Here is a 17418-nt window from a genome sequence, read left to right on the forward strand (position 1 = left end):
ACGATAATATCTGAAAGCTGAAATTAATAATATAGTCTTAGTTAAAGTTGTACGATTTTAATAAAAAATGCAAAATAAACCACAAATGCAATAATATAAGGGTATTCTATTCGACAAAAAATCACACCCTAAACCAGTCACACTTATTAGTGACACACGTTATAAGTAAACCTATTTTCCTGTAATACTTATAGGACCTATAAATACCCGACGCATTATTGCTGGACCCTGTATAATTAAATATACAGGGTGTTTCAAAAAACATGTGCCATCTTCAGTAGGGAGATTCCTCACGTAAAAATAAAATGTATTTTTCATATCAACATAGGTCAGATTCTGCGTTGTTTCGTAGCTACAGGGTGTTAAAATCTTAATATTTTTTCGATTTATTATAATTTTCTTCCAAGTGCTTTTAGCGTTTTTGAATGAAATTTTGAGGGTAAAAGTTACTATATATAAATGCGGCATATTTTAATGCTAAAAAAGTGTCGACATATTCACCAGGGACGTGCATATGGGTTATCACTGGAATATTTTTCAAAAAAAAGCATGTATGCCACTGACTTTTTTTCTCATGTTAGCGACTAGCTTTTTTTTCTCTTGTTTCTCTGTTGAGATTTTGTCGTTTTTGGCCTCCTTGATGAGATAAACGCAATTTTATTAATTTGCCTTGATCCTAAGTACTAAAAATATGAAAAAAAGTTCAACAAAACAGGGTATGGAAATGTATAGTTTTAGAGTTACAGGATGTTAAAACTTTTTAAAATTAGTTTTTTGTAATTATCCTAAATACCATTATTTTTTTTTTATTTGAAATTGCTGTACAGTACGTCTGTCCGTTCTGTGGCTACGGGGTATCCGTGAGAGGGGAAACGATATTCTCTCGATGTTTTTCGTAAAAAATTAGACGACGCGTCCCATCAATAAAAATTCGACAAATTTGCAAGCAGCCAATAAAATGAGTGGGCGGAGCGATTTGCGGTGACGTACTCGTCAAGTCGACGTATAAGCATTAAACGTCATACACAATTTTGATATCAAAAGAAAAAGAGTCATTGGCATACATGCTTTTTTTTGAAAAATATTCCAGTGGTAACCCATATGCTCGTCCCTGATTAATTTATCGACCCTTTTTTAGCATTAAAATATGTAGCATAGTAACTTTTACCCTCAAAATTTAATTCGAATCACTAAAAGTACTTGGAAGAAAATTATAATAAATCGAAAGAGTATTAAGACTTTAACACCCTATAGCTACGAAACAAAGCAGAATCGGACCTACGTTGATATGAAAACTAAATCTTACTTTTACGTGAGAAATCTCCCCACGAGAGATGGCACACGTTTTTTGAAACACCCTGTATAATCAACAATAACCCTTACACTCTAGTGTAAGAATATCAAATGATGCACTGTATACCTAGTACAAATATTATAAAATATATAAAATACTAGCTGCGCCGGCAAACGTTGTATTGCCATATAAATATTTTTTTATGGGACAACAATAATTTTTAATCACGGGTTTGAACATTATTGAATTACTAATATCGCTGTTAAAAAATAGGGTATGTATGTATTGATGGTAGAAGGGTGAAAATTTAGGATTGTATGTATATTTAATGCCACATCATAAAAAAAAATAATAAAAAAAAAATTTGGGGTGATCCACCCTTATCACTTAGGGGTATAAAAAATAGAATGTACAACCTATTCTCAGACCTACTGAATACATATAAAATTTCATCAAAATCGGTCAAGCCGTTTTGGAGAAGTATGATAACTAAAACTGTGACATAATAGTACTTGACATAGTATCATACGATCGTCCGATTAGTCACAAGCATAAAAGATATGTAGCCAGTTTAGATAACAGTATCAGAGGAATATACACAATATATTCTGGACAAATATGTCTCTAATCATGTTTGCTAGTTTGTTGACAAGAGAAGATGGTAAAAAAATTAAATTGTATTTTTCTGAAATTTTGTTCTGTAAAGAGATGACTAAAGGACTGTAAGCTAGAAAAATCAATAAAAAGAATCTTCGGATTGTCACGGGGTTTTTAACAGGACAATGTCTCCTCAACGAACACCTCAGTAGGCTAAAGCTGAGAAACAACGGCGAATGCAGATTCTGTGGGGAAAATGGTGAAACACCAGAACACCTTATCACTGAGTGCGCCGAGACGACGACTATTCGTGCCATGAACTTTGGTACGTCTGATGTCGAGGATGGAGAGCTGGCCTCTGTGGAGCCGTCTCAGATACTGGCTTTTGTTAAAGCCCTGAGACTGTATGATGAGTTATAACTCGTTATAACTCAAGAAAGGGGAACACAATAGATCTCTAAGGTCGCGGTGATTAGCTAACTAAAACTGTGACACGAGAATTTTATATATAAATAGACGTAATTTAGTTAATAAAAAACGAAAGTTAAAAAAGGAAGGTAAAAACCAGAAGAAATATCGCAATTCTTACCTATTGTGCTTTCAACTTCATGATAGGAAACCAAGAAACTATCTTGGGTACTTTCTGGATTTGGTTTCCAAGAAATACTTATTGTTCCTGTTTTATCATCTAACATGGACTGTAGCTGACCCACAGGTAATGGTTCTAAACAAAAATTATCAAAAATTACCAACATTAACAAATTTAAAAAAACTATTTTTTTACCTAAAGTAACGTCTGCAGTTACAGGCCAGGAAGTGACTTTTCCAGACACAGTTTTAACTACCACAGAATACGTTTTTCCTGGCTCTAAGTTATCCTTAAATTCCCAAAATGTCGGTTCATCTCGAAGTCTATGGTATGGCGGTAATTTTCGAATGGTTCCCAGTGATATATGATATTTATCAAATTCACTGTAAAATAAAAAATATAACGTTATTTTTATTTTAATAATTTTTCTATGATGGTTGAGCTTCTAACTCTTTTTTAATACATGTAATGTTACGTCAGTAGAAATAAGCAGTGACGTAACTAGAAATTTGGGCTCCCTGCAACGTTCGGCATGGAGCCCCTGGTACCAATACCTTTTTTAATCGCTCGGCCAAGGATTAGAGCCCAGAACGGAGCTCTCTATATCAGAGGGTATCCCCGAAACCTCGGGGATTAACTGTACACTGTCTGTAAACGACCGTCTTGCGCCAGCAATTACTCGGCTGTCGGTGTTGCCAAGTTAGCCTAGCCTTTCATTTGCTGTCATTTTAACCTGTCTTGTCTTCATCCTTGCCATTACTCGCTGACGAGTATTTGACACGCATCAGAAGATGATTACGCAAGGCATTTTCTTTCATGAGCTTTTCTGTGACTGAAAAGCCCGATACGTGATGTTATCTCTCTTCCGCAATCCGGATATTCAAAAATCTCATTACTTTGTTGCCCTTTACTTTTTGGTTGTCGTTGTTAACTGAGTTTGCATTGCTTCTCCATTGCGTCCTGTTGTGCGCCGATTCCTCCCACTTTCTGCATGCTTATCCCCTTTTAAGTTTTCATGCAAAATATCCTTCTATCTCTTGAGTTGTCCACCCGGTTTCCTCTTACCGTCTACAAGCTCACCGTACAGAAGAGATTTCGGTAGGCGGTTTTCTTGCATCCCGCATAAGTGACGAGCCCATCTTAAGCGGGATTTAGTAATCAAGATTTCAGTGCTCTCGCAGCTAGCTTTTTCAAGAACCGATACGTTTGAGACATGATGATACCGATACCATTTGATTCTAAACCGTTGTCTAAGGTGTCTCTGTTTCAACTTGTTTAATGCGTTCATGTGTCCGCGATACAGCACCGAGGTTTCGCTTCCATATAACATGGTGAGGATTATTATTGCTCGGTACACTGCAAGTTTCGTTTTTATACTCAAGTCATGATTATAGCAAACCCTGTCTTTTAATTTCAGAATGCTCTTGAGGCGTTGCTAATCCTGTTTCTGAGTCGATATGCTCTGAATTTCAGACTCGATATTGGCCTTCTCCGAAATCAAACTGCCGAGGTAAATTAAAATCCGCTACAGGGTCTTGTGCAGAACAGGTCCCCACGAAATCGTGGTTTTTTTTAATTTTTAATGTGGATCCCATAGTTAATGGAATGGTTTAAAAGAAAAAAATTGTTGGATGAACCACTTTTTCTACGAAAAAAAATAATTGAAAATTCCAAATTTTCACTACATTTCAATGCGAAAACTCCCTATTATAACCTTCATAAAGACAGTAAAATACTTGTCAGAAGTTATGTTTACAGTTATAAAAATTTGCCTAACAAAGAAAAAAATGCTTAACGTTGCAGAAAGTTTGCGTTGAAAGAAGCAAAAAATATAAAGAAACAAGAAAAAAACTATTTAAAATATTTAAATTGAACTATTCGAGAACACTTTACTTTTTAAAACAGATTCGTCTACAAGAAATCGTTGACGTTATGTTAAAATGACATTATATTAAGTTAAACTTCAAAATTAACAATTACTACTTGATAACAATTACTTAATAAGGTAAAACCAAAACGCCCAAACTTTCTGTATGATTAATACATTACTAACATCTACAGATGCATGAGCAATACATTTATTTTTATTAGATTGAATTAAAAAGCCTCTTTTATTTTTCTTTTAGAGGCTAAACTTCTTTCATTATGATGTTGGAGTTATTAAAATTTAAAACTGTGCCCTGTGTCCCATGAATGCTGACAAATCTTAGCATTTGTGAAAATCTCCCTTTCTTAAATAATCTTTATGTTCTTTAATTCTAACATTTAAGGGTCTAGATTCATTCACAGGGTATTTGGTATATTACATTTTTTGTTTGTTGTTCTGTATTCATTGGTTTAGTATGTGATAAAATGGATCTAAGTGTATTTTGTGTTTTTGAAAGATGTTCGTATGTTATATTGTTTTCCTATACTTCTTATTTTTTTCCAGAAACGCCTCGTATGTATGGAATTGAAAAGTTGTATATATTGTGTATTGTTATCATTGTGTCTATGATTTGGGGTTTGTATTTCGTTTAATGTTTGGCAATAAAATATGGCGGATAGTCGTTTTTTAAATGTATTTTTATGTGGTTTATATCTCTGTTTAGTGAAATGTCGTCTGTACATATTATTTTGCCCTATCATATAAACTTTTTATAACACCTTTTTACACTTATACTGTGATTAGATGTGAAATTTAAGTATCTATCTGTGTTTGTGGGTTTTTCTGTAAACATCTAAAATTAGTTTATTTTGAAACTTTGACACTAAACATCAAGAAATGGCAAACGATTACCTCTCTCTACTTCTAAAAGTAAATTTATGGTAAGTTCGCGAGAATTTATATAATCCAAAAAAATGTCTATTTCAGAAACATTATGTTGCCATATTGCAAAAATATCATCAACATAACGCAGCCATATTACAGGCTTTTTTGAAAAACTATTTATTGTATTATTTTTAAAATCTTCCATAATAATATTACTTAAGAAAGGAGAGAGAGGTAATCCCATTGCCATACCGAAATTTTATTGAAAAAATTCATTATTTAATTGGAAATAAGTAGTTTTAACACAAAGTGTCAACAGTTCCAAAATACTATCTATGTTTAATTTTGTTCTATCTATTAAATGTGTATCTTGTTCTAATCTATCCCTAACTATTTTAAGTGATTTATCTACCGGCACATTAGTGAAAAGACTAACAACGTCAAAACTAACCATTAAACTATTAGTTGTTATATTTTGACGTTTTTGAAATTTTTCTATATAAAGTGTGGTGTGTTTTTAATGTATGAATCGGTGTTATTTGCAATCGGATTTAATATGTCTAGTAAAAATTTTGCTAACGGATGGCATGGAGAATTTATACTACTGACTATAGGTCTAAAAGGTATACCCTGTTTATGTATTATCGCTTCTTTGATTTTAAAGAACATAACATAAATAAACATAACATACGTAAAATTTAAAAATAATCATACAGAAAGTTTGGGCTTTTTGGTTTTACCTTATTAAGTAATTGTTATCAGGTAGTAACTGTTAATTTTGAAGTTTAACTTAATATAATGTCATTTTAACAGAACGTCAACGATTTCTTGTAGACGAATCTGTTTTAAAAAGTAAAGTGTTATCGAATAGTTCAATTTAAATATTTTAAATAGTTTTTTCTTGTTTCTTTATATTTTTTTGCTTCCGACGACGGAAAGAGAAAACTTTCCGAAACGTTAAGCATTTTTTTCTTTGTTAGGCAAATTTTTATAACTGTAAACACAACTTCTGACAAGCAGCGTCCGTTTAGGTTTAACGCCAGAAGTGTTTACCAAAAATAACTATTTTATTTTGTAGATTTTTCTTGCAGTGCAGTGGCGAAAAACCCATAAAGGATTTTTTTGGATATTCCAATAGTTGTTCTCCGATTTTTACAGCATTGTTATGATTTTCCGGGGGAGTACACATGATTTTGATTTTATCGATATTCAGCTTAAGGCCCAAAGCCTCGTATGCCCAGGTATATGTGTATTGTGTTCAGCATTTCTTGTAATTGCTGTAACGTTTTTGCAACTAGAACGCAGTCATCAGCGTATTGAAGTTCTGACCGCCTTTGTATCTGGATGTAATGCCCATTCCTCTTTCCCGCAGTTTGCTGTCCACTATAATAGAGAGCGCTGCCATGAATATGTTGAATAGGAGAGGCGCTAGAACACATTTGACACAGACATTTGGCAACACCGGCAGCTGTGTTATTACTGACGCGAGACAATCGTATCTGTGAAAAGCTTAAATACAGATGTTAAAATGATTCTCACCTTTTACCACTAGGTGGCTCCCAATGCACAACGAATGAGTTTGTAGTAATTTTGTCTTTGTCGAAAGTAATTTTTCCAGGTTTTAAAGGAACGGTTCTGTATTGAGCAGTGGTAGGTGTTGAAATTTCATCTTCGGACATTGTTTGAACTGATATATTGTAAGCTCGACCTAAAATAGATTAGGAAACGCTAGAGTGATAAAACATTTTAAATAAAAAAAAGTTCATATTTAATTAAATATGGAAGAAAATGTAATTGAAATATAATTATATTTCAATTAAATATGAAACTGAAATATTATTATTATTTTATTATTTTATTTTTTTATTTTTATATACTATTTTTACTCAGCAATTATTAATTATTGGAGTTTTGGCTAAGAGAAGCAGTTCCAGTCATACGTCATACTTAAATTTCGTGTTAAAATTGTGTATATTTTTTTTTAATTATGGCAATAAAAAATAAGTCCGTCCTTACCTGGAACCAAGCCTTTGAAAGCTGCCTGCGCTGGACCGGGTGGTTCCCCCTCCTTTTCAACGTATAAAATAAAATCGTTGGCATCTGGAGGATCAATAGACACTTTGTAGTGAGTGTATATAGCTGCCGGATACGGAGGCTGCCACAGAACCAGTAAAGTTGTTTCGTTCCTAAACCACACGATAAACTTTCCAGGAGTGTTGGGTTCTAAAAAAATAATAAAAATTTAGTCAGAAAAGCTAAATAAATAATTTTGCAAAAGGTAACTATTAAACACAAATTGTGTGTTTTTTCAAGGCTGGCAGTACCACATAAGCGTTTTTACTCACGAATTTTGACATTCTGTATTAATAAAGAAAATGGGCAATAGTACAGTAGCCTACTTGTAATCACTATGCAAAATTATTCAAAAAAGTATATACAATCAATCTGTGTAATAGCGTTGATTGAAAGAATTGGGAAGATACACAACCTAATGGGCGAATTCGTGACAAGGCTGATTTGATTTCCCCTTGCGTCTCAAGTGCTGTACTATTCTGCGGTCAACGCATAAAACATTTATTTTCTCTAATTCTATTCTCTAACTAAGGCATCTCGAAGACGGTATGGATCTGAAAGCGACAGTGTTGCCATATTAAAATGTGTGATATAATAACGAACTTAAAATTTTGTGTGATATAATAACCAAATTAAAATGTGTAATATGTTTAACAAAAATATCTTTGGATGAAAAATCTGCGTTTATGCATTGAAAATGTATTCGTGTTAAAACATAGAATAAATAACAAAAATAAAATTCTTTTTTAGTTACTGAATATGTAGTATGATCGAAAAAAGTCGTTTAGTTGACTTGGAAATAACAATTATTGACATTTACCATAATATTTTACATACTAAATAACAACGATCTTCATTTCCAAGCCTCTCTGATCATATAATATATTAAATAGTTAATGATAGAAAATTCGTATTATTAATGTACTGTACCCAAAATCCGTAAATCTACGGATTAATCAGTAGTTCTGGCAACACTGTCTCCGGCAACCACTCACTCTGTCGACTGAACTACGCTACAGTATTCTTTATCCGCTGTGCTGTAAGCGATTATCATGAGCGCGCAGCGGCGCAAAGCTAAACTAAATCTCGGAATTCTCGGACAGGCTGAAGCTGGATTTATAAACTCGGAAGTTGGTGTTCAGTTGAGGTTCAGTTGCAGTTGGATGTTCGCGGCAGTTGAGGTTCAATATTTTTGCATTTATAAACTGTCAGTTTCGGTTGTAGGTTAGGTTTGGAATTGTGAAAATTTCAAACGTTTTTCTTTCGATTTAAAAATACTTTTGTTATTTGTCAAAGTTCAAACACAGAAACACACCAAACCAAACACAGTAATCCACGATTACGCAAAATATAAACATTACATTAACAGAAATAATGAAACAACAATAAGGGTCATTTTCCAATGCAACGGCGTACTGTGCTTCACGTGATCGACAGGCGCTTATTCATTGGCTGTCGCCGAACGTCGCCAGCGGTCGCCAACTGCCCGCAACTGCCGACATAAACATTGACCATCTTTGAACTCCGTTGAACCATAGACTTAAAATAAAATATAGACTACACTATTTACATCTCAACGCGGACAAACAACCTTTTTTGTACACATGTTTACTTCTGGGTACAGTCGACCGAGCCTTCCTCATCCAGCCTATGTTGTCACGTCTTTAATATTATCAATATTTTTTTTCTTGTTATACACATATATTGAGATATTAATACTACAGTTTAATAAAGTAGGTTTTAATATTCCATAGATGTATTAAATAGTCCTTATATTACTAAATTATAAGTCGGATACTCTTTAATAAGGATAAGTTCTTTACAATATGACAACACCGATTAGAGGCGAGGGAGCCTATTCATTCATTTATTACCAAGTTCAAACACAGAAACACACCAAACCAAACACAGTAATCCACGATTACGCAAAATATAAACATTACATTAACAGAAATAATGAAACAACAATAAGGGTCATTTTCCAATGCAACGGCGTACTGTGCTTCACGTGATCGACAGGCGCTTATTCATTGGCTGTCGCCGAACGTCGCCAGCGGTCGCCAACTGCCCGCAACTGCCGACATAAACATTGACCATCTTTGAACTCCGTTGAACCATAGACTTAAAATAAAATATAGACTACATATTTACATCTCAACGCGGACAGACAATATTTTTTGTACACATGTTTACTTCTGGGTACAGTCGACCGAGCCTTCCCATCCAGCCTATGTTGTCACGTCTTTAATATTATCAATATTTTTTTCTTGTTATACACATATATTGAGATATTAATACTACAGTTTAATAAAGTAGGTTTTAATATTCCATAGATGTATTAAATAGTCCTTATACTACTAAATTATAAGTCGGATACTGTTTAAAAAGGATAAGTTCTTTACAATATGATAACACCGATTAGAGGCGAGGGAGCCTATTCATTCATTTATTACCTTGTAGTACGCGTGGCAAGTGTGCGGTAAAGCTTTGATGCCGCTATGTCCCCGGCTGTATTAACGCATTTTCTTAGTTTGTAGTCCTTAAGTGTTTATTTTATTGACTTTTTCTGTTCAAGAACTATAAAATATGGTTCGCCAGTGCCAAATTTGCAAGAAATTTGACTTAAATAATCCATTTAAGTCTTGAAACGACTTTCGACCGGTAGACAACTCTCAATTTGCCCATTGGGAGCCAGTGGCGTTGTTGTAGAAAGGCGCTTATTTAGATAATATTTTAGTAAAATGTAAAATCTGAATTTTTTCTCATTACATTATTTACTTACTTACATTGTAACAAAGTCATAATTATAACCCTGTTAATAATTAATAATGATTTTATTAAAAATATGGTTTATTCTAAAATTATCTTGAGCATATAAAATAACATACAAGAATTTTAAATTGATATTACATTATGAAACAATATTTTTTAATATACCGGGTCGTCTCAAAAGTGGCTCACCCCCTATAACTTTTTTATTTTTTCAGATAAAAAAAACAGATTTGTATGTTATAGGTATATGACATAAATTAGGATTTATTGATGTATTCAGTTGTTTTTGGTCTCTTCCTGTTTCACCGAAATGATTACATCTTTTTATTTTTAAAGGCAACCTCGGTATATTGCTACTTTATTCGATAAAAAATGACACTCTGAATAGAATGACATATCATATGTCAACTTTTGACATTGTCGCTGAAAAACAAATCGTATTTTAAATTTCAATCCAGGGTGCCATGGTGTTGTTAAAAACACTAAGTTTTAATCAAGGAGCCTTGGAAAAATAGTTTTGATCGTCTAATAGGTTTCGTGTCTTGTCTAAGTCGGTTAAAATATGTACAAATCGTATTTTTAATCATACATATGTCAATTTTTTCAAATGGAACAAGGGTGACTCATTAGCATATTTGGAAAAAGCATTTTTTTATGAATATATTGATACCACACACTTGGTATTTCGAGGTCAAATTGTCGTTATGAACCGCGATGTTACAATTACAATTAAACCATATGCGAAAATGTCAAAAGTGGACATATGGTATGTCATTCTATTCAGAGTGTCATTTTCTATCGAATAAAGTAGAAATATATCGAGGTGCCGTTTAAAAATTAAAAGTTATAGTCATTTCCGGTGAAACAGGAAGTGACCAAAAACAATTGAATGCGTCAATCAATCCTAATTTATTTCATATACTAACATACTAAATCTTGTTTTTTTTATTTGAAAATATAAAAAAATTATGGGGATGAGCCACTTTTGAGACGCACCCGGTATAATAAAGACAGTACCGAGTTATAAATGTAGTTTTTATTTTATCCACTTCCTATCACCTTCCTTGCTTTAATGGAACAGATTTATGTTTGCTCTAATTTACATAATAAGACATCACTTAACCAGAAAAAAAATTACAACAATCATATTTTTTTTCTCTCCCTGTTGCCGATTCTATTATATCTGTGGAATAGATCCTGTTTTGATTAATATTAGGGGTTGTAAATGTTTGACTAAAATTAATAATTTATTATTAATTTCAAAAATTACCTAATTTCGATGATAAAATTTCTTCTATAACGTGTATTTTATTATTTTTATCCTTTTTGGACTCTAAATTGTTTTTTCTAAACTTTTATTTAAAAAATCTTAATAAAATATAAAAAAGTTTAAATACGATATATTTTTAATTTAATTATAGCTTCATTAAAATAAAAAAATTACCCGGCTATGATACGGAGAGTTCAGGTGTACTTGAGAAACGAAAGACAGTGTTGTGTTTCTCGGCAGAGTCGTCAGGGAACGACCGTTACGACAGAGACAACCTATCTATCGCTCGTGTCGCACTCGTTATAACCTAAAACAATAACACAACAATAACAAGGCAGTGTCTGACCGCATGTTCCAGCTATTTATGAATGAGATGCTCAGTCTATATTTTATTTTAAGTCTATGCGTTGAACGTAAAACGAACTGCCAACTTTTCGACCAACTGACTTTATAAATGCGCGCGTTCATTTCATAGCGTTGAACATTTTGAACGGCAACTGAACCTCAACTCCCGAGTTTATAAATTCAGCTTGATGGTAACGCCAGCTATATCTCGGACAGGTTTTGTGCCACGAAATCGCCCATAAGGTTGAGCATCTTCTTATTTTAATCAACGGTAATAGTATTCTAGACACAGTTTTAGAAAAAAATATTATTGCATGACTTACTCGTAGTAAAATTTCTGGAAGTATAAGCTGCACTTTCTTTGTTTTCAAATACTGTAAAGGCTTGGACTTGGTAGGTTGCTCCTGGCACTAGATCCTTCAGTGTATACTGAGTGTTTTCTACGTTTTCAATTGTTATCGCTTTTCCATCTGAAATACAAAATTTAACATAAGTGAGGCATTTAAAAAAAATTATTTAACAACAAATATCACTCAAAGAGAGTTTAAAAGAAACACTTTTTACGTTTTTTTGAAATCTTTAGCAGTTTAAAATATGTATGATTTATGTTTAAATGAATTTTAGCTGTTCAAAAAATAACACATTTTCTATAACGAAGATATATTATGCTATGAAGATTATTTCTCCTATGCATGAAGGCAAAAACCAAATAGAAAAAAATATATGAACAAATTATATGAATTAAATGACATTAATGTTAATATTATGAAGTGAGTTTAGGCTATATGGATAAATAGTAATAAAAAGTACGTAACATAAAAACAAAGAAGTACTCAACACTTCAATAAAGGTTTAAAAACAAAGTCAAAGCTTCTTCCACTTACCCCACCTTTCTCTTATTCTAATAAAACTATTAGGATCTAGAACATTATAAAATATTCCCTTAATTTTCTACAAAAACATATATCTAATGGACCTGTTTATTTATTTTTGAATATTATGATTATATTTTCTTTCATTTTCTAAAATCGTAAACAAAAAACTCACGTCTTTACTTATTTATAATACCGGGTGTTTTTTAACCAGAGCCACCCTCAATCCATTTGAAAAAAATGAGTTATGATTAAAATACGATTTGGGAATCCCACCAGAAAAAAACACGAAAAATATTAGACGATTGGAACTGTTTTTTCAAAGTTCCTTGATTAAAATACACCTTGATTAGCAAAGTTCCTTGATTAAAATGATTAGCACACCGCCATGGCACTCTAGATGGAAAATTTAGATGCTATTTTTTATTGAAAATGTCAAAAATTTGCATATGATATGACATTCTATTCAGAATGTATTAAGAAATAAATTAAAAAAATACCGGGAGTACCATTTTCGGTGTAACAGGAAGTGACAAGAACTAATTTAATACTTATATCCATCCCGGTTTATGTCATGTACTAACGTACAAAATTTGTTTTTTTTATCTGAAAAAATAAAAATGTTATAGAGGTGAGCACTTTTGAAAAACACCTGGTACACAAATCCAAATATAAGCAAAGGTTCTTACTGCTGATACTGGTGACTATATTAAAACGTCTATGCCAGGAACTTAAATCGGTCAAACAAATAGAAACAACAGTTAACTGCTAACAGCAGGAACAGAGATACAAACTAACAGTTCTATTTTGTTAAACAAAAAAAATCTATTAAGTTACAACTGTTTTGTGTTGCAGCCTTACCAATTTTAGCTTTTGTTTTGTTTTGTTTTCGCGTTTTGACTGTTTAACAATAAAATAAAGAGATCAAAAAACTGTTATTTTAAGCTGTTGTCGTTAATAACAGTAACGAATCCTAACTGTTACTCAGAAATAACAGTTTTGCCCACATCTGGATCCAATGAAATACTCTTGTTTCATACGTTTCTATCGCCGAAAGCATTTCACCCAGACATAGTGAGATTCAATTTGAAATGCTATGTTTACGCCTAATGTAACATCTTTATCGTTCGATGGTGAATTTATATATAACTAAATATAAAAAATAAATAATAGACAAGTCCATTGATAATAATTAAAATCAAAATAAGTTATGAAGATAGTGGTATTCTTACCTGGTATGTGTACCAAAGGGTTGATCTTAAGTTTAAAGCTGGTATAGCTGCCATTTGCCGGTGGAGACCAAGATATTACAGCCTGTTTACCGCTTCTAACGTAAACAGACAAGCCAGAAGGTGGATCTGGAACTAAAAAGCAACAGAAATAATTTAAAAAAAGGAAAGGAATGCGTACTGGTATAAATTCTATAATGGTTGTTTTTATTGGGATTATTCACTTATTTAGAGCATATTTGCTGTTATAGTTCTGTCGAACGAGAGAATGTAGTGGTAGTGTCACTGATATGACTTCAAAAGAAAATTTAACCAGTTATTGCTCTCGAGTACCTGCCACACCTAGATTCAAAGCAATAAATGGTTAAAAATTGGGTTTCTTGGCCGAATTTTGAAAAAAAACTGAAAAAGTTGTTTCTATTTTAATTTTACATCCAATATATTTATAGGCTACGAAAGAAACATTTTGATATTTAGTATTATTCAAATAAGTTCCCAGGATGTATGAACATAAATTTAACTATGCAATCTCGGTAAATGGGAAAGTTATTAAGTCTCCAATCGACATAACAACAATAAAAACTATTCTTTAACAATATTGGTATAATATTCAAAAATATTATAAAAGATATATCATAACCACATTAGTTATGAAAATTAGAATAGATATATTTTTTCTTCATACATTTCTCCCCAGTACGGTATGATCGAAAAAAAAACGGTGTCCAGTTGGCTTGGAAATGAAGCGAAAATGGAATTTTTTCCTCATACATTTCATAGACATCGCTGATGCCGTTTTTTTTCGATCATACTGTACTTCCGTCAAAAAAGCCAAAAAACATAAATCAGTACGGGTAAAACTAGAGCCGGACATAAAACTAAAATAAATATACTAAAAGATATTTATTACCCAATTTATATTTAGACTGTTCTATTAAATGAAAAAAAATAACAGGAACTAGAATATATAAAGGTAAGCAAGATGAAAGACGAAACATTTGTTTCGACTTTCGATGCATGTTATAATGTAGCATGTGTGTTTTCTGATCTAGTAGTATAGGCTTGGTGCATTTCAGTTGATTTTTTTTAAATCGGTACTGAGCCCAAGTAGCATCTATCTGACTTCGAACTAAATCTGACCTGAAGCGACGTCAGACTTTGTGCAAATTTAGGTCGGGTGCTCGTAATACGACCTGTGACGTCGCTTTCCTATTAAAAGCGACGTCGTTGGATCGGAGTTGGTAAATCCAACGATCTGTCGACGTACAAAATAACAACGTACCATTTTTATTAATTTCCCAACGTCGTTCCCACGTTGCTTGCACGACGTACATATACTTGAACTAGCCCGACGTCTACCCGTTGTCCGAATAGGATACGTCTCACTGATAATCCCTAAAGTAACGTCCAATTATATTTTGTTGTATTTTATGTTCATATTTATAACCTAATTTACGTATCTCTATTTACGTCAGTAAATACAACCCATTAAGTAGCATTTGCGACCTAATGAACATCATGAACATAACCTAATAAAAAGTTTTTGTAAACAAACTTAATTTTTTTATTATGCCTAAAAAACACTAAAAAGGCATTTAGACATTCATCTACATTTACAGAAAGAGGTCGAGGCTTTTGCAAAATAATAATAGTAGTAGTGATGTCTTGCCTCCACCCGTAAATGCTTTTTATCCGGAAGAGATGCTGCATTACACTGGTGCATCTTAATTTCATTTTTTAGCTTAGGAAACTAGCAGACCCCATCCTCCTCCGACATGTGAGGTTAGGCTTAAAAAAGTGGCTGCCCATTTTTTTAAGGAGAAAACAAAAACTAAAATATAGTTCCACTAATCACTGATACGCAAAGTGAGGTTACGTGGCGTACGTTGGAATTATATAAGTCATAATATGATTGCCGGTCGTCCGGTTTGATGACTTCGGTCGTGTGAGACGACTAATGTTGGAGACCCGGTCGGAATTGGTATGTTGGTAGTTCATATTAAGTCGGACACAGAAATCCGCCATTCTTAACACATATCCGATTGTCAGCCATTTTAAAATCGTTTTTTGTTTTTAAAATTTATATTCACATTTCGATTTCTAGTAGAATAATATTGATAAGGTTGAGTTTGGGGGGAACCACAGTACAGTTTTATGATTAAACCAGCTAGAAAATTAAAAAAATATTTTGCGAGTTACTTTTTTATAGACATTTTTATTTCATAAATCTACCTAATTTTGAAGGCGCTCGTTGTTTTCCGGAGTATTTTAATCAGATATATCAAGAAAGTGACTTCCGTTGACAAAACTGATGTCTGGATTAATGATTCAGAATTATTATAATACGAAATTAAATTGGCACTTATAGTTATATTCGAGTAGTGATTATGAATCCATTTGTAATTAGGTAGTTTGGTTAGGTTTTTATGTATTCTTGGTAGCGAATATGAAACCAAACGTAACGTAAGTGCTTAGCGACGAATTTTAAGTATCTAAAATCCAACGTAATATGACGTTGGTAATTGGTACAATTACATTCCCTATTAGGTCAGATACCGACGTCGAGGCGACCCGAATCTGTATTCCCCATTTAGGTGCAAATAAGGGTTGTCAGGCGGTTGAACCGACGTTGGTACCCGACGTGGGGTTTATTGAACGCGACGTATACCCGACGTTAGATAACGTCCAAATGCTACTTGGGAGTAAACCATAGCTTTGTTATTTCGTTTTTTAAAGCAATAAGATGTTTTAAAAATAATGAAATTTTGATTTTTCAATTAATTATTTCATAGCTAATTGGTTACTTTTGAACTGCCATAACTTTCATAAGTTTATGTCGATTAACCAGTTTCTCGAAAAGTTTTCTCGAAAACCATCACTCTGGGCGATGTGCAACAAGAGTACCTCTTTTTGTAGAAAAAAGTATGTAGTTTTCAAAAAATGAACCCACGTTGCAAAAAAATAACCTCAAAAAAGTTATTCGCGAAACAACTCCCTACCCTTGCAAAATCTACCCTTTCCGCTTTTCCAAATAATTTTTCAGTATCACCATTTGATTCAGGGTTAAAATTTATGGCAGAGGATTTTTTTTCAAAATTTTATCTCGTTTTTTTAAGCCTACAATTTCAAAACAACCGTTTTTTAAATTCACCCTTTCAGTGCTCCCTTAAGATGCATTTTCCGCCCTATACTTATAGTAACTTTTTTTACTATTTTTAGGAGTACTATCACCCCCCGATTTTTTTTACACCATTTCAATGACACCCTGTATAATAACTGAAGACTTGTTCTCATCTGTCAGTCTCACTGAAACATTCTGACTGATTCAGTGTTACTGAAAGACAAATAATCGGTGCGTGTTCACAAGTTTAATTTTCCTAGTTGAATACACTCAGTTGGTGTTAAGCCTTTTTTTAATGACTTAATTCTTTTTTCTATTTCGGAATAAAGATTTAAAACGCAAATCAGTTTGAAAATGACTTAAAGTCTTAAGTCAGCTTTCGAAAAATGACTTAGTCTTAAGTCAGCTTTCGAAAAATGACTTAGAGTCAAATTATTTAAATTTCCCTTCTCCCAACAATCTATAAGCCTCAGCTACCACTTTTTTGGATTGTCCTTTCACCGA

The 17418-nt window shown here is 32.8% G+C and overlaps 1 protein-coding gene across 1 annotated transcript in view; it reads right to left on the reverse strand.

Annotated features, from left to right (window-relative positions):
- The window catches only part of LOC115881366 (tyrosine-protein phosphatase 10D-like), a 149622-nt gene that overhangs the window by 47666 nt on the left and 84538 nt on the right, over nt 1-17418 (reverse strand). Inside the window, exons 3-8 of the mRNA XM_030898821.1 lie at nt 13797-13928; nt 12016-12162; nt 7249-7455; nt 6772-6940; nt 2676-2863; nt 2481-2615 (exon numbers count right to left, since the gene is read on the reverse strand). Of these exons, the coding sequence (XP_030754681.1) occupies nt 2481-2615; nt 2676-2863; nt 6772-6940; nt 7249-7455; nt 12016-12162; nt 13797-13928 (978 nt within the window). The remainder of the gene's footprint in view (nt 1-2480; nt 2616-2675; nt 2864-6771; nt 6941-7248; nt 7456-12015; nt 12163-13796; nt 13929-17418) is intronic.

This window comes from Sitophilus oryzae, unplaced genomic scaffold (assembly GCF_002938485.1).
Source record: "Sitophilus oryzae breed Bouriz unplaced genomic scaffold, Soryzae_2.0 scaffold_1110_pilon_pilon, whole genome shotgun sequence".
In the NCBI taxonomy this organism is placed as follows: Eukaryota; Metazoa; Arthropoda; class Insecta; order Coleoptera; family Curculionidae; genus Sitophilus; species Sitophilus oryzae.